At 55.6% G+C, this 20,540-nt stretch overlaps 1 protein-coding gene across 1 annotated transcript in view; it reads right to left on the reverse strand.

Moving 5' to 3' along the window:
- The window catches only part of LOC104363282 (protocadherin gamma-C5-like), a 42,653-nt gene that overhangs the window by 16,067 nt on the left and 6,046 nt on the right, over positions 1–20,540 (reverse strand). Inside the window, exons 2-4 of the mRNA XM_042790501.1 lie at positions 20,080–20,182; positions 14,513–17,010; positions 6,546–6,604 (exon numbers count right to left, since the gene is read on the reverse strand). Coding sequence (XP_042646435.1) covers positions 6,546–6,604; positions 14,513–17,010; positions 20,080–20,182 — 2,660 coding nt within the window. The remainder of the gene's footprint in view (positions 1–6,545; positions 6,605–14,512; positions 17,011–20,079; positions 20,183–20,540) is intronic.

The following is a 20,540-nucleotide window of genomic DNA, read 5'->3' on the forward strand; positions in this document are numbered from 1 at the left end:
TACCACTGCTGGCTTCAACCCTTGAGTGAATTTGGGAAGGAAACCTGAGGACTACAATTATTTCCTAAACTTCCAAGGGTGGCGTTGTTTCTGCTGCTCCTTTTGGCCTTGTCAATGCTGCTCATCCACTCATCCTATTACCCCTGGCTTCTGGAAGATGCTGAGTGGTTTCAACCAGATTTGATTGCCAAGTAGAAGTTTCTGATATGCTACTCTTCTACCATTTGCTTGAAAAACAACAGAAGAAGACCCTCATTGGCATCTCCTACGAGGGAAAGGCTCAGTTACCTGCCATGCTTGGCCCGCTAGCTTGGCAGTCACTGCCCGTCATCACAGGGGTGGCTGGAAATTGCAAAAGCTGCTTGTTTTGCTGCTGGTTCAGAGCTGGGCACAGCCTGGGATGCTGTGTGGGATGACAGTGGTGCTGGGGAGAGGCTCGGAGAAAGCAGGAGGCTGGAGGTGCGGTGGGGAATGGAGAGGAGGAGCATAGGGAGACCCTGGCCGCATGGTGCACAGGACAGCAGGAGCAGATGTTGTGGTGGGAAACGCCAGGGACCTTGACAGGCTGGGGGAGTGGGCCCATGCGAACATCATGAGGCTCAACAAGGCCAAATGCAAAATCCTGCACCTCGGCTGAGGCAATTGCCAATATCAGTACAGACTGGGGGATGAAGGGATTGAGAGCAGTCCTGCAGAGGAGGGCTGGGGGTACTGGTGGGTGAAAAATGGGACATGAGTGAGCAATGTGTGCTCATAGCCCAACCATACCGTGGGCTTCAGCAGCAGCAGCAGCGTGGCCAGCAGGTCAAGGGATGTGGTTCTCTCCCTCAGCTCCCCTTTCCTGAGACCCCCCTGGGGCACTGCATCCAGCTCTGGGGTCCCCAGCACAAGACAGACAGGGACCTGTGAGAGCGGGTCCAGAGGAGGCAAATGAAACGGTCTGATGGCTGGGACAGCTCTGCTGTGGAGGGGGGCTGAGGGAGTGGGGTTGTTCAGCCTGGAGAAGAGAAGGCTCCGGGGAGACCTTACTGTGACCTTTCAGTACTTGAAGGGGGGACTTATAAGAAAAATAAAGACTTTCTACCAGGGCTTGGCGTGACAGGACAAGGGGCAAAAGTTTTAAACTGAAAGTGGGTAGGGTTTGGGTTGGACGTGAGGAGGAATGTCTTATAGTGAGGGTGGTGAGACATTGGCACAGGTTTCTGAGAGTCGTGGATGCCCCATCGCTAGAAGTGCTCAAGGTCAGGTTGGACAAGGTTTTAAGCAACCTGGTCTAGTGAAGGGTGTCCCTGCCCACGGCAGGGAGGGTTTGAGTGGATGAGCTTTGAAAGTCTCTTCCAACCCAAACCCTTCTGCAATTCTATAAGATGCCAGAAGAGCCACAGTGGGGCATGAGAGAGACAGAGGGGTCACAGACGCAGGGGCCTGGCTCTGCAGCCCAGCGATAGCACGGGAGGGGAGGGAGAGGACTTCTGCGGGCTGCAGCTTGGCCGGTGCCTCTGCCCAGCACATGCTGGTTTTCACAACATTTTCAAAGAGTGGACAGAAGGTAAATCTGTCAGTGTTCACCCAGACATCCCCACTGGTGCGGCTGTGTATATGTTTTATAGCCCTTGTTACTCTATCCACTATAACGTTACACAAACTTGTAACATACATTCCTAGGGGGTTACAACACCTGCAGACAATCCTGTAGCTGCTGGGTTAGCAAGTAATTTTTTTTAGGAAGGACGTGCTAAAGCCTCCATCTGTGGCCAGTTGTCTTTCTGCCATGTATCTGCCTCGGTGCTGCTTAAGCCCGTGAACGTCCGTGTGTCCCTCTGCCTCTGGCCTCTGGCCCCAGCTGCTGCCTGCCCTGGGATGTCCCACCCAGACATGCACATATGGGGTCCCCTTGGCGGGAGCGTGGTACACTGGGGTGCTGCTGTCATGCGGGACCTCCTGACCACCCCAAACACACGCTAGACCCCCTCAAGCTGCAGTCACCCTTTGGCAGTACCCACACACTCCACGCACCTACAGTGCTCCTGAGAGGTTTAAGGACTATCCTTGGAACACATTTCCCCCCACACACCCTGTCCCCCACCGTGCACCAGCAGGCTGTCATTAGCCCTGCAAGCCCAACTCTTGGAGCTTGGGCATGAAAATTAAGAAAAGAAGGAAAAACCCCTCTTTTCCTTCACACCTCTCCTACGGGCACCTCCACTGTCTGCTGCAAACCCCTTCTACTGCACTGTCCTTCCTCCCCCCACACAGCCTGGGTGATGACTGCCGGGGTCAAACAGGGTGGCCGTGATGCTGTTTAACAGGCGAGTGAAGCGAACATCATGGTTGACTGTGTTCACCCTGGGAGAGGGAGTCTGGCTCACAACAGTGTTGGAAACCAGTAGAACAGGGAGATTTAGGATTAGAGAAAATAAATGGAGCAGGGGGGTGGGGTGTGAAATGACATCCTATATCTTCTTTGCATGCTTTACTCCTCCCTCCCCTGGAGTGACCGGGGATTCCCACACTGCTTCCCACCTCCTTGTGAGTCCCTCACCACAGTCTCTGGGGTGCCTGCTGCCTGGGATCTCCTAGCCTGCCCACACAGACCGAGATCATCCCCACTCCTCCCACGAGCTGCCCAGGACATACTGGCTTTTCCCAGCTTGGAATGTCTCACCCTCCCCTGCCCACCTGTGAGCAACACAGAATCCGCCCCACTCCTCCAGGAAGGAAATCCTGACTAGGGCCCACTGTTTTCCTGAATAAACCATCACACAGAGATCAAGACGAGGAGCTACCAGAGTCAGGCAAGTACCATGAACACGCAAGGCACAAGCTTTGTCTCTGTTCCTTTGGCAACAAGTGAAAAAGCAACAAAATGGGTCCCCTGTCCCAGTCCCAGCGTTCTCCCCCCATGCATCCCCCCCCTCCTAGGGAACCCCCACACTTGTGATCCCACAGGGATGTCCTGCGATGCTGCCAGACTGTACGTCTACTTCGCCTTGGACAATTCATCTCTGTAACCTCCACTACAGCCCAGCCACTGATCTGATTTGTCTGGCAACAGCATCTGCTGCTCGGTATCATTCTGTATTCATTTACATTTGCCCAGAGATAGCATGGGTGGTTTTTTTTTTTTTTTTCAGAAAACAAAATACAAACATGATTAAATTAATTAATCTATTCTCCTGTTTCTCCCAAACAAGATTAATTGAGAATTGCTCTACTCAGGTCTGACTCCCTACCACATATTCAGAGGATATCGTCTGAGCTCTTATTTCTTGAGCATGTGCACCAGATCTCTCCCGTGTTTCAGAACAAACTAAATTCTCTTTGTTGTCCCATAGCAGTGCTCTGAATGCAGTGACATAATACAAGAGCAGGAGACAACCCCTGCCTTATTGAGCTTACCCTGAGTTTTGCCTGGTTCCAGGTGCTCAGAGACATGTGGGATTTGTTTTGAGGGGCAGGGCTACACTGAGAAAAGACAGGATTGTTCCTTCTCCAACTCCCACGAAGACAGCAAAAGAGAAATCACAACATGGGTTTAAGCCTGCTTTCTGGCTTAGGGTCAGTGCTGGACTCCCTCCGGGATCCATTCAAACCGCCAGCCTAAGCTGCCTTGTCTTTATTGCTATTTAATTTGGGTCAGACAATGCAGTTAAGACCACATGCCTTTTTTTTCTTTTCAGCTAAGAGGTAGCCTGTGTTCCCCAAGCACCGAGAAGAGCCCTGCGGTTCAGAGAGCTCACAGTGCTGGAAAGGTTTGCCTGTCAGCAGGAGACACAGTTGTACATGAGATATCAGAGAGAGTAACAGTGGGCAGGGCTCAGGCAGCTGCCCTTGCACCTTCTTTAATACACCTGTACTACCAACCAGTGTCTGGGGAATTCACACACCAGGCGTCAAAATGTTGGGAAGAGCACAACAGGGAGTGGACCGATCTTCAGGATTTGCCTGTTCGATCACCAGAAAGATGTCAGGGCTGAGCACTGAACATACAGCACTTTGTATTTCCATCCTATAGTATTGTGATACGGGTTTAAAATAAAAACACCTCCCTTAATTTAATTTAAAACAGGATAAAAGAAACAGGAAATAAAAAAAAAAAGTCAGCAAGAGCTGTTTCATTGCGATTGCAGAATTAGCTTAAGCATTATTTGTTTAAGAGACACAATCAGTTACAGGCAGGTGGGGAAAACCAGCAGGAACTAAAATCCACTGAGTTATTTCAGTACCAGCCTGGACTTGGGCAAATCTCCTCTCCAAACCCAAGGGCCAGCCTGTGCACCCCGTGCTATGGAAACCCCTGCCACAACAGGCACTGACACGAGCCACTGATGGCTGTTTCAGGGACTATGGTGGGCACCCAGGTCACAGATCATCAGGGGTAACATCACGGCTTGTGCACCAGAACCAACACGTCATATTAGTTCAGCTCCTCATGAACAGCCTGAGGCTGCCTCTCCTCCTGCCCTCTCTCTTCCCACCCCACACGCTGCTCCCACTTACACACTGGGAAGGGCTGGAGCTTGTGAAGAGCTTCAGGCAGAGGCTGGGGGCTGAGGTGAGGGTCACTGTCCCATGACCTGAGAAAAAGTCCCTGTCACTGAGTTAAGTACACCTGGTCTGCATCAGCTCTGTGCCTTGAAGAGCTCCAGCTTGATTCTAGAAAAGGGAGCAACAGAGTTTGCTCTGATGGGGCTCATTTACTCACTTCTTGTGGCAAAACTATTACAGCAGCTCTGGCGCACTTCTGTATTAACAGGGCTTTCTTAATTGTCATTTGAACTAGAGCAGAAATGGTTAGAAAGAGTTTTCTTGATTAAAATGTTGTCAGTGATAGGGAATTCAACAGACCTCTGGGAAAACTATTCCAGTCATAGCCTTGTTTTAAAGTCCATGCCTGGTTTGTAGTAGGAATGCTTTATCTTCTTTACATCAAACCCTCACTCCATTTTAGCTTTGTCAGCTAGAAAAGCCTAGTCACGAAGTTTAAGCACTGCAACAAGTTGGCTATAGCTGTCTCTTTATTTTTTGTTAAGCTAAATTACTGAGCCAGACCCAGGGAAACACTCATACACAACCAGCTACTGCAGATGTTTAACTGCAAACTCCGAAATCAAAATCCAGGACCCAGTGCTCCTTGTGGCACCATTTAAACCTCAATGGGAGCTGCCTGAGTGGCCACCAGGAATGACAGAGCACAGAGGTGTGAGCTCCCCTCTTTTCCTCAGAGGTGCGGTGCCTGACCCAGCCAGCCAAGGAAGCACAGTATCCAAATTTACTCCTGACTGCACCAAGGGTATAATCCCTGGGTATGCCCCAAAAGATATAAACTTTTCACATATAAATTATCCTGGAGCCAGTCTCCTCATACACAGTAACCTCAAGAAAGTTCACCCTCTGAAGAGGATCCCTGGTCCTGCTTATAAACCAGGAGGAAATATGGGAGAGGTGAAGGACAGCTGCTCAACATTTTCTTGTCAATGTTTTCAAACTGTGGACCAAGAAAAACAAACTTTGTTGGGCCAGAGGCAGGAGAGTGCCCAGCCAAGAGAGGGGCACTCACTTGGGAGACAGGTCTCTGTTCTGCTGCCAAGGCTCCTTATCTTTTTGACGTCTCACACAAATTGGCAAAAACTCAGCCATGGTTTTGACAGCAAGACCAGACCTCGGGAGGCATCCTCCCTGTAAGCCTCCTGACCCATTAGGTTTAATATCTTCTTGTTTAGCCTCTCTCTGCCCAGTTTCCCAGTTCCAGTGGGAAGCATGCAGAGGGCTCCACACCTGGATGAACCGATGAACCACCCTGTGCCAGTGATGGGACTTCCCAAGGAAAGCAAGAAAGGTTCCAAACTCCCCAACAAATGGAGTGGGAGGGATTCAGGGGTCCCAACCCTGATTCACCCAGGCTAGCCCACAGGAGAAAGCACTTGCATGAGGGACCTGCTCCTGCTGAGTTAATGTGGCTGGAACACGTTTCTCTAGAGGGGCTTTTGGGGACCTGGGGCTCATTTCAGTCAACTTCTGGCTGCCACGGGGGCTTACACAGCGGTTTGGCACTAAGTGTTCAAGCCAGAGCAGGCAATACACTTCAGCAGCACAGAGCTCGAGGCTCCATGGCTGGTAAAGGGACTCACAGAGTGATTCCCAGTGGCCTCCATGCAGGGGCAGTAATCAAGATTTTGGACCCAGTAGCTAGTCTACATGCTCAAAATCTGCTTTAGAGAAGAAGCCTTTCTCTGTGAAGTATGTTTTCCAGTCCTTTAACCATCTCACAACTTCACCTGGAGTTCCCTCCAGTTCCTGACTGTCTGCCTTGAGCTGTAGACACCGAAACCAGATACACCATTGCAAACAACAGCTGTGACACCAGCACCAAACAGAGCTGACCCAGAAGCAGCCCAATTTCTGACTCTTTGGCTGGACAATTCTACCAATGACAGGAAACACCCGTCCTCAGAGCTGCCAGTCAAGGACATTTCTGCACTGAAAGTGGCATGCAAAGGAAAGAAACCTTCACCAGACACATACATGGAAAAAGAGGCACTTACCCACTCGTTCCAGGTCTCTGGGTCTGAGAGAAGCGCCAGTCTGTGTTAGGCTGAGCTTGCTGCAGAGAAAATAGAAGAGTTTTAATACCTCCATTCTTGCCTTTGAAAATGAAAGCGAACTGATCCTGGATTATTTCAGTCTGGAATATCAGCGTGTTCCTTCCAAGTAAAGCAAATCAATTAGAACAAAAAGAAAACTCCCCCTCCCCCTTTCTTGAGTATTTCTGAAACAGCATGAATACTAAAAAGCATGACAAAAACTATTCAGCGAATAATCTTCCAAAGCAGCTCAGGAAACCAGGCTGTGAAATAAATGAAGCATGAAATAAACTGATAAGGGCATCAATTCAGCAGAAGCAATGGTACCAAAGTAATGAGCTTGGAGGAGGGTGGGGGTGGGGTGGCAGAGTTAATTGATACCGAGAAAGATGCTTTTAATACCAGAAGGTAAAATGATAACAGACCTTCCTAATCTGTCCTTCTTCTGTCCTTAAAAAGGCCTGCCTGAGATCTTGATTTCACACACTGTATTTGAATGACTTTTCCTAGATGCTGTGGCCTCGGAGCATTACAATATTTTTTCTGTCCGCAGAGAAAATAATGAACTTCCGACAGCAAAAGAAAAAAGCATTATTTGTTTAAGAGACACAATAAACTTTGGACACAGCAGCACACTTTGTAACTTCATTAGTAAGCCCCCATATCACTTTCTGCCTGTGTTATTTTATCATCAGACAATGGACATTTTGTAAATAAAGAAGGACACAAAGCAGGCTTGCATATTCTTGTTTGAATCATGCCTTTGTGAAGAGCATTAAATAGCAGAACTCTTTTCTGTCTGGAAGACACATACTTCCGAAAATTGTAATCTTCGTAATTAACTCCAGAATGCTAATGTGCTACCTGGAAAGGACAACATTTCCCTCAGTTACCCTAGGAATGAGCAGTTCATAGTCCATACAGTGGAACAGTAACATTATAGGATTATTCTGCCTGTACGTGCAATTATTAAGGAAAAATGAAGATGGGTACAGCTGACCTACATTTTTACTCAGTAGATGTGATTTCACTAATTTCTCCCCAGCTTTGATGATTCTTATGAAAGAATATATTAGAATAAATTACTCCCCTAAAATAGAGGCCCCACTAGTACCCATGCTGCATGTAAATTAAGCTGTTTAAATACTTGCCCTCCAGATTTCAGACACACATTTTTGCACACGCTGACACACAATCCTGCACTAGATAAGCCCTTCTCAGTCTATATTTTGAATTCCTGTTGTAATTACCACTTTCAAATTTAGGGCAGGCACTTACAACACAAAATTGCTTTACTTTTTATATCCCAAAGTTATAAAAGCTACAGATAAATCCAGTCACCTACATCTATATTTAGACGTCTGAATACAAGTGGCTAAAGTTTTCAAAGCGCGCCGCTGCCTACGTCTCTGCAAGCACAAGGGCACATAAGGTCACCAGGATCTTTATGAAAATTGTCACTACGTTCAGTGCTGAATAGTGAATTCAGCCCCTCACTTAAAATGATCAAGCCGGAAAATGATCCCTTGCCAGGGCAAAATCAGTAATTAATAACATTTGGGAGTTAAAAGGTGAACAATTTCTACCGTGCACCTCTAAAACAGAGCAAAAGAAACACCGACAAACTGCTTTCAGGTAACCTCCTCCCGCACCGCGGTTCGTATGCCATGCAGAGTAAAGGGGTCAAACAGAACCAAGAAGTTAAACACCCAAACACCATGTTCCTGACCATGTTAAGAATCACTTTAAAAAGAAAAACATATGAACGGGGCCAAGGGAAAACTCTCCACTTCTATGAACACACAGCCTTTGGCTTTACAGTGCCGCCCACCCCTTTCCCCCACCCCCATCAAGCCAAGCCAAAGCCTCCACCTGCCACCTCCCAGGAGATGACGGCGACACACGTGCCCTGAAGCCACCTTGTTAGGTGGAAGGACAGCAGAGAACAGCCAGCTGGCCTGGATATTACAGACCGTTGCGCTTAGCAGACAGGACAGTAAGAAACACCCCTCTCTTACCCCATCGCAGGGACTTGCTAAAGTGCTGGTCACCTGCTCATAGGCAGCCACCGTCTCCGCAGTGCTAGAATGGCTGAAAGGTTTTACAAAGAGGAAATCACTCTGGTCAGACATGGGTGAGAAACAAGAGGTGTAATTCTGTGCCTGGGAGGTCAAGCCCGCTCCTCCCACATCCAGGTACTTGATGAAGCCATCTGGCTTCATCTGCCCGCGGAAATGGGAGGCAGGCTTGCGGCCAGTCCCTCGGCAGCAGTTCGCAAAGGTCCAGCTGGCAGTGCCAGCTTTGAGACACCGGGCAGCCAGAACAGCAAACATCACGCAGGACACGAGGGAAATGGACACCAAGGAGATGATGAGGTAAAGCGTTAGGTTGGTATCCTTGGGAGAAGATTTGGGGAGGTCCAAGGACTTGGCAAAGTCCTGCATACTGTTTTCCTCTGGAGAAATGACTATCACCACCGAGGCCGAGAGGGACGGTGTCCCATTGTCCCTCACTTCAACCACCAGCCTGTGGGGATCTTCTGACTCCCTGAGAGCCTGTGCAACCCTTATCTCCCCAGAGCGGCGTTCCACTTGGAAAGGCAAAGCCTCGGCCGTCTCCTGCAGCTGGTAGGACAGCCAGGCATTATGGCCACTATCGGCATCAACAGCTACAATTTTGGTGACCAGATAGCCAGGTTCTGCCAAGGCCGGGATGGTTTGGTGGAAGGCAGAGCCCTTGGGGACAGATGGGTAGACAATGGTGGGGGCATTGTCGTTCTCATCCAGGACGAACACATGGACCACAGCAGTGCTACTCAGCGCAGGAGACCCAGAATCCTTCACCTCGACGGGCACCTGGAACACCTTGTCTTGCTCATAGTCCAGAGCCCGCACGGTGTAGATGGTGCCGTTGTCCTGGTCTATCCGGAAGTAGGTTGAGATGGGTACATCCTGCATCCCGTTGTCCAGGATGGAATAAGTCAGCTTGGCGTTGCTACCCTCATCAGGATCAGACGCTGACACTGAAAAAACAGAAGTTCCAGGAAGGGAGTTTTCCTGAACATGAGCTGTATCAAAAGGGCTGGAGAAATTCGGTGCATTATCATTCACATCAGCAATTCGGAGGTAAAAGGTTTTTTGTGTGGCCCTCTGTGGGGACCCTGAATCCACCGCCCTCACCGTGATGTTGTATCCACTGGCCTTCTCCCGATCAAGGGGACCATTTGTGACCAGCGAGAAATGCTCCTTAAAAGATGACACCAGTTTAAATGGGAGCTCTTTTGCTATCTGCAGACGGACCTGCCCGTTGTCACCAGAATCGCTGTCCTTCACACCAATGAGGGCAATCACAGTGCCCGGGGTTGCGTCCTCCTGCACTGGGCTGGAGAGAGAGGTCAGTACTATCTCTGGGCTGTTATCATTGATATCGATTAATTCCACTCGCAGGTGACAGTGTCCTTCCATGGCTGGGGAACCCCTGTCCCTGGCACGAACTGCAATCTCATAAGCACTGGCTTCCTCATAATCCAGTGGGGCTTTGGTTCTGATCTCCCCTGTCCGGGGATCTAAGGAGAAGAGCTTGGTGAATTTACCAGGTGCATTATTGCTAGTTTTGAAAGAATATTCCACGTCCCCGTTGGGACCTTCATCCAAGTCGGTGACATTCAACTTGGTGACCAGAGTGCCCACCGGCACATTCTCCTCCAAATGTACCTTGGATATGGGTGGGTTGCAGACAGGAGGGTTGTCATTTGCATCCAGGACATGGATGGTAACCTTGGCAGTGCCGGATTTTACCGGATTCCCTCCATCCAGGGCTGTCAGTGTTAGGTGATGAACAGCCACTTTCTCTCTATCCAGTGCTTTTTCGAGTACAATCTCAGGCATTTTAACACCATCTCCTCTCACTTTGATAGCCAGGACGAAATGCTCGCTGGGGCTGAGCTCATAGGTGGAGATGGAGTTGGAGCCCATATCTGGGTCTTCTGCTACCTCCAGGGGTAGCCGAGTCCCAGGGTTGGCTACCTCGGTGATCTCCAAGACCACCTCCGGCTTGGGGAACTGAGGCGCGTTGTCGTTCACGTCGAGGACGTCCACCTCAACGCGGTGGAGCTGGAGGGGATTCTCCATGACGAGTTGGAGGTGCAGGGAGCACGTGGGGCTCTGCCCGCACAGAGCCTCCCGGTCCAGCCTGCCGTCGAGGAGCAGCACGCCCGCTGCCAGGTCCACCTGGAAATGCCGCTGCCCACCTTCGCTCACCAGGCGCAGGTTGCGGGCGGCCAGGCTCCGCACCTCCACTCCTAAATCCTTGGCCAGGTCGCCCACCGAGGAGCCCGGCTCCCGGTCCTCGGGCACGGAGTAGTGGAGCTGGGAGCTGCTGGGAGCCGGCAGGCAGAAGGCGGCTGCGAGCAGCAGCGGGAGCTGCCATGGCAAACTCCGGCCCCCGAGCATCCCGCGCCGGGTGTGAGAGCGCGGAGCAGCGCGGAGCGGAGCGGCGGCGGCTCCGCGCAGCCTCCCCCACCTCCCCGCCCCCGGCAGCCGCCGCCGCGCCGGAACCCCCCGCAGCCCGGGAGGGGGGGGGGGTCCGAGCGGGTTGCGCAGGGAGGAAGCCGCCGCCGGAGCCGGGCAGAGAGGGAGGGATGGAGGGGAACGGGGGGAGGGGGGGTTGGGGGGGAGCGGGGGGGGCGATCGCAGCCCGGCCGGCTGAGCCGCTCGTCGGCACGCAAAGACACACAAAGTCGGCGAGCGGAGGGGATGGACCGAGTGACAGTTTTACGTCTTTCCACAGCCCCCTCCTCCGCCTCCTCCTCCTTTTTTCTCTCCCTCCTCCTCCTCCTCCCTGCTCCCCCTCCTCCGCCGCCTTCCCCAAAATACGCACGGCGTAGCCCCCGCCCCGCGCCCCGCCGCCGCCACTCCGCCTCCGCAGCGCCGGGAGGGCGCCGGGGAGTCCCGGCAGCGGGAACCCCCGCCCCGCCCCGCCCCGCCCCGCCCGGCTGCCGGGAGCAGGCACCGGCGGGCACCCCCTCCCCACAACCGGCCGGGGCTGTCGCACCCCGAGCCGCTCCGGTGCCGAGCCCCGCTGACGCCGGGGCTGCGGTCAGGCTGGGGGACACGCTGCCGAGCTCACCTCGCTGCGCAGGGTGGGATCCGGCGGGTTGGCACCGGCTGGACCCGCGGAAGGTTTCACAAACATGAACTCACTGATGTCTGAGACCGGCGAAAAGCAGGAGCGGTAACGCGGAGCAGGGGGTGCCGTGGCTGTCACCTGGACGCCCATCACCGTGTCCCCTTGCTTAGGCTCATAGTGCAAGTGCCCAAAAATGTGGCTGGGAGGGGGCTGAAGCGTGTTCACGCTCTCCACGCAGTAGCCCGAGTTGGCAGGCGCAGAGCCCCGCCGGATGCACCGCACGCCCAGCACTACCAGTCCCACCAGCGAGACGGTGGAGATGAGCACTAGGGACACGATCAGATAAAGTGTAATCGTGGGCAAGCCCCCACCGTCAGCGGCCCGAGCCTCGGAGCCCTGCAAGGCCTCTGGACCCTTCTCCTCCACCAGCACCACCAGTGCGACCGCTGTGGAAAGGGGGGGCTCCCCGGCATCCCGGACCACCACCAGCAGCTCGTGCGCAGAGGCATCCGTTTCCTGCAGGGCCCGCGTGATCCGGATCTCCCCGGAGCGCAGGGCCACGCTGAAAAGCCCCGGCTCTGTGGCTTCCACGAGGTGGTAGGAGAGCCAGGCATTGCGCCCCGAGTCTGCATCGATTGCCACCACCTTGGTGATGAGAGCAGGAGGGGCGGTAGAGGGGGAGATTCGGAACTGAGTAGCAGAATCCTCCCCGGCCCTGGGGAAATGCACCCGTGGGGCATTGTCATTCTGGTCCACTATAAAAACGTGAACCAGCGTCCTGTTCCTCAAGGCCGGGGAGCCACCATCAGAGACCTCCACATGGAACTGGAGATAGGTGGTTTGCTCATAGTCAAAGGGGAGTTTGGCAGAGACCTGCCCACTTGTGGGATGTACAGAGAGGTAGCGAGCTGGATCCAGGACTGGATCTGTCCCACCAGCTCGCAGGATGGAGTAGGAGAGGCGGGAATTCTGCTCCGAGTCAGGGTCAGCAGCAGAGACCGTAACCAGCACGCTTCCCACCGGGTTGTTTTCTGCCACCAGTACTTCGTAGGACGCTTGCTCAAACTGGGGCGCGTTGTCATTGACATCTGCCAGGGCGATTGGCAAGATGGTGTGGTGGGAGAGCGGGGGGCTGCCCAGGTCCGAGGCAGAGATGGTGACATTGTAGTAGGCAATATGCTCCCGGTCCAAATGGGTGCTTGTTAGCAGCGAGTACTGGTGCTCGTAGTCCTTACGCAGCTGGAAGGGAAGGTCTGGAGACACGTGACACTGGACCTTGCCCTGTTCACCAGAGTCCCTGTCTCTGACGTGTATCACGGCCACCACGGTACCCGGGGGCGCATCCTCGCTCAGGGAGCTGGAGAAGGAGGTAAGAATGACCTCAGGGGTGTTGTCATTCACATCAGTGATTTCCACCACCACGCTGCAGTGCTCCTCCATTGTGGGCGACCCCATGTCCTTGGCCTCCACTTCGATCTCATACACTGTCGCCTCCTCAAAGTCCAGGTTGCCCTGGACACGAATCTCTCCAGTTTGCTCATCGATGGCAAAGATCTGGCGTAAGGCAGCTGAGTTGTGGCTGCTGAGGGAGTAGCGGATGGCTCCATTGGGCCCTTCGTCCACATCGGTGGCATTCAGCTTCACCACGAGGGTGCCCAGCGGCGAGTTCTCCACCAAGCGGGCTCCGTACGATGGTCTGTCAAAGACTGGGTGGTTGTCATTAGCATCCAGTACCTGAATAGTGATGCGTGTCTTGCTGGACTGGGGGGGAGAGCCCCCATCTTCAGCAGTCAGGACCAGGTAGTGGAAAGCTCTGAGTTCCCGGTCCAGGGCCCTCTCCAGCACAAGCTCAGGGAACTTCCCACCATCTGTGCGTGCCTTCACATTGAGGTTGAAGTTCTCATTGGCACTCAGGTGATAGGTCTGCAAGGTGTTGGTGCCCACGTCAGGGTCCTGGGCAGGCTGGATGGGGAAGCGGGCACCCAGGGACGCCAGCTCGTATATGCGCAAGGAAACCTCATCACTGGGGAACTGCGGGGGGTTGTCATTGATATCCAGGATCTCCACCTCGATGCGGTAGAACTCCACTGGGTTCTCGATGGCAAGTTTCAGGTGGAGGAAGCAGCGGGGGTTCTGCCCGCAGAGCTGCTCCCGGTCTATCCGCTCACTGACCATTATAACGCCAGTGTTGACATTGACCGAGAAGTACTGGGAATCCGAATCGGACAGTACCTGCAGATTAGCTGCCGCCAGTTTCGCCACATCGGTGCCCAGGTCCTTTGCGATATTGCCCACGAAGGCGCCCCGGGTGAGCTCCTCCGGGATGCTGTAGCGGATCTGGGCAGAGGAGCTGTGCAAGAACAAACAGAAAGAGAAGACAGGCGGCAGTCCCAGGGACCGGCCCGCCTTCCCTGCCCTCGGCATCCTTGCCGGGTGGGCGGCCGGGGAGCGATGCCCTCCGCGCTCCGGGGCCGCGCTCAGCGCTCGCCGCTCCCATTCATTGTTCGGGGCGGCCGCGGTTCCCCGGCGGAGGGGGGGGGTGGGCGGCGGGGAGGGGGGGGGGGAGCGCCGGGGCTCCGCGCAGCCGCCTCGCCATTGGCTCCGAGCGCCGCGCCGCTCCTCCAATCGCCGCGCTCCTTTCCCAGGACAGCAACAACCGGCGCCAATCGCCACCCGCGGGCTGTTGCCGCGCGGCACGAACCCCGCGCCCCCGGGACACACACACACACACACACACACACACACACGGCGCCTGGAGAGCCCCGCACCGGCACCACCGACCCCTGCCCCTAGGCTCTCACCTGGCCGGGGTCCCGCAGCGTACCGGTAGCGGAGAGGAAAACCCCGGTTTCCCTCGGTAGGGTCGCGGCGGGAGGGCAAGGCCGCAGGAAAGTGAAGTCGCTCCGGTCGGAGCCGGGGGAGAAGCAGGTGCTGTAGCACTGGGACTGGGAGTCGGTGGGTCGCAGGGTGACCTCCATGTACTTAAGGGTGCCGTCGGAGCTGAGCTGGAGCTTGGGGCTGGAGTGCTTGAAGAAGTCCCGGGAGGGCGACTCGCTGAGCCAGCAGCAGCAGCAGGGTGAGGCGGCGGCACGGCCTCTGCGACGGAGGCACCGGGCAGCCAGGAGGGTGACAGTGGCGAGCGCCACGGTGCTGACGGCTGCCAGCGCAATGATCAGGTAGAGGGTCAGGTCTGGCTTCTCCTTGGCACCGGCCAGGAAATCCCGAGGCTCATAGCTCTCCTCCAGCGTTGCCTCCTCCAGAGTCACGGTGATGGTGACAGTGGTGGAGAGCGGTGGGTCGCCATTGTCCGTCACCTGGACGATGAGCTGCTGCGCTGCCACGTCGGTGTCCCGGAGGACACGCGCCGTCCGCACCTCCCCGGTGTACAGTGACACATGGAACAAGGAGGGGTCAGTGGACTGTGGCAGCAGGCGGTACGAGAGCCAGGCATTGTGCCCAGCATCCGCATCCACTGCCGTCACCTTGGTGACCAGGTAGCCCGATGGGGCAGACAGTGGGACCCTCTGGGGTGCCGGGATGTCGCTGTCACTGGTAGGGTGCAGGATGGTGGGGGGGTGGTCATTCTGGTCCAACACAAAGATGTAGACGGTAACATTGGCGTGGAGCGGGGGTGACCCTGAGTCCCGCACGGCCACAGAGACCGGCAGAACCTGCAGCAGCTCGAAGTCGAAGGTGCGCTGAGCATAGAGGTTGCCATTGTCAGGGTTGATGTGGACAAAAGAAGAGGTGGGGGCACCCTGCACTTGGCCACTTTCTATAGAGTAAACAAGCCGAGAATTATCCCCATCGTCGGGGTCTGAGGCAGAGACAGTGCATAGCAGAGAGCCAGGAGGGTTGTTCTCCGGGAGGAAGGCATCATAGGAGGGCTGCAAGAAGCGCGGGGGGTTGTCATTCACATCAGATACGTTGAGGAGCAGCGTGAGCGTTGTGGTGAGGGCAGGAGATCCACCATCCTGGGCAATCAGCTCCAGTATGTACTGTGGGGTGGACTCTCTGTCCAGGCTCTCCCGTGTGACCAGGGAGAAGTGGTTCTGAAGGGACCTGATGGCAAAAGGCACATCGGGGGAGATCTCCAAGCTCACATCCCCATTGGCCCCCGAGTCACGGTCCCGTGTGTTGAAGAGCCCCACAACGGTCTCTGGTGGGGTGTCTTCTGGCACCGGGTTCAGCAGGGAGGTGAGCAGCACCACCGGGGGATTGTCATTGGTGTCCTCCACTTCCACCTGCAGGACACAGTGGCCCTCCATCTCCGGGACCCCTCCATCATGGGCTCGCACATAGATCTCATAGAAAGGTGATTCCTCAAAGTCCAGGGCCCCGTTCACCCGGACCTCACCGCTGCGGGGATCCAGGGCGAAAAGCCTCCGGACTGACTCCGAGGTGTGAACCCCGAAGGAGTACTGCGTTTCCCCATTGGGACCCTCATCAGGGTCAGACGCATTGAGCCGGAGGAGCAGGGCCCCCACGGGTGTGTTTTCCGGGACTTGCACCTTGTACGTGGCGCGGTCAAAGGTGGGTGCGTTGTCATTGACATCCACAACCAGCACTGTTATCTGCGCCGTGCCCGAGCGGGCTGGGCTTCCCCCATCTATGGCCGTCAGGACCAGCTGCAGTTCTGGCTGCTCTTCCCGGTCCAGGGCATGCTCCAGCACCAGCTCTGGGAAGAGTTTGCCATCCTGCTGCTGCTTGACGTCCAGGGAGAAGTGGGAGTTGGGGCTCAGCTGGTAGGAACCCACAGCATTGGTGCCCACATCAGGGTCCTGCGCGCTCTCCAGGGGGAAGCGCGTAGCCACTGTGGCAGACTCGGCAACCCGCAGGGTGCGGTGAGTGGTGGGGAAGCTCGGGGAGTTGTCATTCAGGTCCAGGATCTCCACTTCCAGGCGGAAGAGCTGCAGGGGGTTCTCCGTCACCACCTGCACCGACAGCACGCAGCTGGCAGCTACTCCGCACAGACGCTCCCGGTCCAGCTGCTGGCTCACCACCAGCTCACCACTGTCCAGGCGCACGGCGAAGTGGCGCAGGCTCTCCTCTGAGCCCAGGCGCAGCCTGCGACCCGGCAGCTCCTCCACCTTCAAGCCCAGGTCCCGGGCCACGTTCCCCACCACGGTTCCCACCTCCGATTCCTCAACCACCGAGTAGTGGATCTGCCCGGAGACCCAGCCCCAGCCGCAGAGCAAAAACAAACTCAGTACTTGCCATTTCCAGGAGGGTCGCTGGAGGCTGACGCTCTCCATGTCCGTGTGCGTGTCCGGCCCGGGACGCAGCAGGCGCTGGGGAGCTGTGAAAAAATCCCTGGGTCTCTCTTCCACAGCTTGGAAAACAGCTCCGGGGCTCCGGCAGGCTGCGGCTCCGGCTGTCAGCCTCCGAGCAGAGGGGGTGGGCTGGGGGAGGGGAACTGAATCACAGCCCCAGCGCGGAGGTGGAAGGGGGGGGGGGAGAAGCAGATATCCCCCCCCCCCTCCCTGCTTCTAGATCAGCGGCCAATTGGCCGAGAGCTCCGTCCCCTCTCGGCCAGCGATGGATCCCCGGAGGTGCGGAAAGCGGGGGCCCAAGCCGGCATCGGCGGGGCTGCCACCCCCGGCCTCCCCTCTGTCAGCCTGAGTCACTTGCTCCAACAGCTCGCTTCCCGTTCGCAGGGAAACTGCACGTCCTGGCAGCCTGGGAGCTAGGTACAAGCCCTCCCTGTGCTCTCCCCCTTCCTCAATGGTGGCTTCACATCATGCCCACAGACAAAGGGCAGCTGTCATGAACGCGGGCCAAAGGACTTTTCATGCTTGATGAAAAGGTGCTTGTTAGAGCCCTGAGGTGCCAGGGGCTCTTCTCCCACTCCTTTTCTCCCCGCCTCAGCTAATTCTTTGACTGCTGCCTGGACCCCAGGATTGCCTCTGTAAGTGAGGCATCACTGCCACCAGTACCACCATCAGCCAAGAGAGCTCTCACTGAGACAGGGATGTCCACCCCTGCCAGCCCCCCATGGGTGTCAGAGGTAGAAGGTGGGAAGGCAGAGATGGGTGAGCCATTCAAAGCCCGAACGCAATTGCTCCCCACACACAGGCAGCTGGATGCCCTTTCCTCACTCTGGGACAAGGAAGGTGTCAACTTTCACTGCAGATTCACGGAGCCAGCCAACAAGCCCACTGGACCACCACTGGATTGCATCATCAGGTCAAGACATCAGACTGAGAAGGAGGCCCAAGCCTCCCATGTGGCAGACACACATACTGAACCTCTGCAGCAGACACAGCTTTGTAGCCAAGCAATCTCTCGGAGGGCAAAAGCAGGGGTCTCAGCCTCCCCAAGGCGGAGCAGGGCAATAATTTGCCCCTCTCCCTGTCCCAAAGGATGGTGGCAATCTGCAGGGTGTTAGCATGGTTCACATCCCTGCAGAAGCCATGTGCAGTCATGCCCTGGAGTCCCATCCTCAGAGCACTCAAGCACACCCTGACCTCCCTTGGGTGCACGCAGACCCGGGGTGCTGGGGTCTGCAGCAGTGTGGCAGGTAGGGGAAGGCAGCTCCTGCCGAGGAGCCTGCCCTTCCCCACCACCCAGGCACCAAGGGGATCTGGGGGAACAGGCGAGAGAGTCTGGAGGCGCCCATGCCCGGCAGGGTGGACGGGGACAAGGACAGCATCCCTCTGGGCGAGGACAGAGCCGTGGAAACGCTGCCGTCGAGGGGCCTCCCTCCCCTGTGCAGCCCCTCCCTGCCCATTGCAAGAGCCACGGGGCGGGACAACCCTGCTGTCAGTCAGGGAGAGACGGCGCAAGGAACGTTGCGATTGGTGCAGAACATCGCCCGGGTCCCACCTACTGCTAGACCCGGGGAAGGGGAGAAGGCATTCTTAAAGGGCCAACGCAGCAAAACACCGGACGAGGGGATTCCCCAGCGTCCACAGACCTGCTCGGACGTATTCATCCCCCGAGGTCGTCCGACGGTGCCACCAGAAGCAAGCTGTCGCAGCAACCTTGACTCTGGGATGTGTCCTGTCCCCATCACAGGCAGGGCCTTGGATAGCACAGCTGGGTGACAGACATTGCCACTGGCAACACAGGGTGCTGTGCCCCTGGGAAGGGGCTTTGTGCTGCTGTGGTGCCTCAGAGGAAGCCCCCTGTGAAGCCCACATGGTCTGGGAGAATCCACTCAGTGTCCCAGGGTGGCTCAGTCACCAAGGGGCTGGGAGCAGGGGATGGGCTTCACATGGGGGATCCTACTGTTGCTTGGGTCTGTCAAAGCCCAGCACGGGGATGGTAGCAAGGCAGGAAGGATGTGGGGTGTCTAGGACAGAGAAGGAGATGTCTCCATTCCAAAGGGTCAGAGCTCACCCTGTGGAAAGCCTCTGACACAGATGACCCAGGTTGCTGAGGGATCACCAGAGATCCTGCAGAACATACACCTGCCACAGATGGGGACAACACCATTCGCACTACATACAGGTTTTGGGGTCTGGCTGATCCCCTGCAAAACAAAGAGGTGTAAAGCCTTTGCAGGCTTGACACAGCCCATGGCATTAGACTGGAACTTCTTTGACCACAAAGACTGAAAATCCAGGGCCCGGTGCCAGACCAGCTGGTTTCTCACAGCCAGTGCCTTTCCAGTGTAGTACTGGGGAGTGGCAGTGGAGCCATAGCTAGGGCTTAGGCTCACTGCCTGCCCATTATCACCTCCTTACATCCCCACTCTCGAATCACTTACTGCCCCCACCCCTAGAGGCATCTTGCCAGGACCCTTTAGTGGAGGGGACATCCTTGTCCCCAGCTGCAGCACAGCCTGCACAATGCACAGGAACACTTGTTTCTGCAGCTGCTGCAGCCGTTCCCACCTGCCACACATGAGAAGTGCTGAGTCTGAGCAGTGACGCAAGAGGGAAAAAAAAAAAAAAAAAAAAAAAAAAGGAAAAAGATAATTCTGAGAGGTTTCTGCCTCCGTCTGTGATTTGGCCACAGTGAGCAGGCGGCACACGCAGCCCCACACCCCTGCACAGCTTCCGCTGCACCTCACTTCCTTCTGCTCCGAGGAACCGGTCGCTCTTACTCACAGCCTCCCAGGAAGGAACACATTACCGGTACCAACCACCTTGGAAACCCATCACATCCCCATCCCCCTACCTTCTGCTGGATCCACTACTCAGCCTCACCTCTGAGGATCGAAGCGTTCCTGTAATTGAAAGCTCTCAAATTAAGCTGCACAATTCCCAGCAGGGAAGAAGCACAGAAGCTGCCTGCCATGCGCAAATGCCTTCCTGGCTGCAGTTTGTTCAGCCAGGACGTGAGACACCCGGAGATAGCATATTACAAAGCATGCAGAGCTTGTAATAGCATTGGTAAAACAGCACCTGGGTGGAGGACTCACCATCCTGCTCAGAGCCACAGTCCAGCTCAGCGGAACCCTGCAAGCAACTGGGGTAGTCTGCAATCCCACCCTCCCACACCCCAAAGCGAACATCACCACAAAACTTCCACAGAAACAAAACCGGAGCCATCAGGAGACAAACATGAAGTGAGACGCAGGGAGGAAGGACTGCTCTGAAGCCGCGGTCTGTCAAACAGAGGAACCAGCATCGTCCTTCAGCTTTTCACACTACGCTCTGGGAAGCGACATCCCAGTCCACCCACTGGCAGCTGGTGGCTGCCAGCTCCATTTGCACCACCACCTCCTCAGCCCACACCGGGGCATGATGCAGAGAGCCTATGTTTCCCTCCCAGAGCCTGACCCCACAAGTGCTCCCCTCGGCTCTCATGTTGCAAAGGGAAGGAAGCACCATTAGCAGCAAACTTTCTGCCAAGGATTTGCAAGTGGTTGCGAGCTGACTT

The sequence above is a fragment of the Tyto alba genome, unplaced genomic scaffold (genome assembly GCF_018691265.1).
Source record: "Tyto alba isolate M040663 unplaced genomic scaffold, T.alba_DEE_v4.0 Super-Scaffold_17, whole genome shotgun sequence".
Classification (NCBI taxonomy): domain Eukaryota; kingdom Metazoa; phylum Chordata; class Aves; order Strigiformes; family Tytonidae; genus Tyto; species Tyto alba.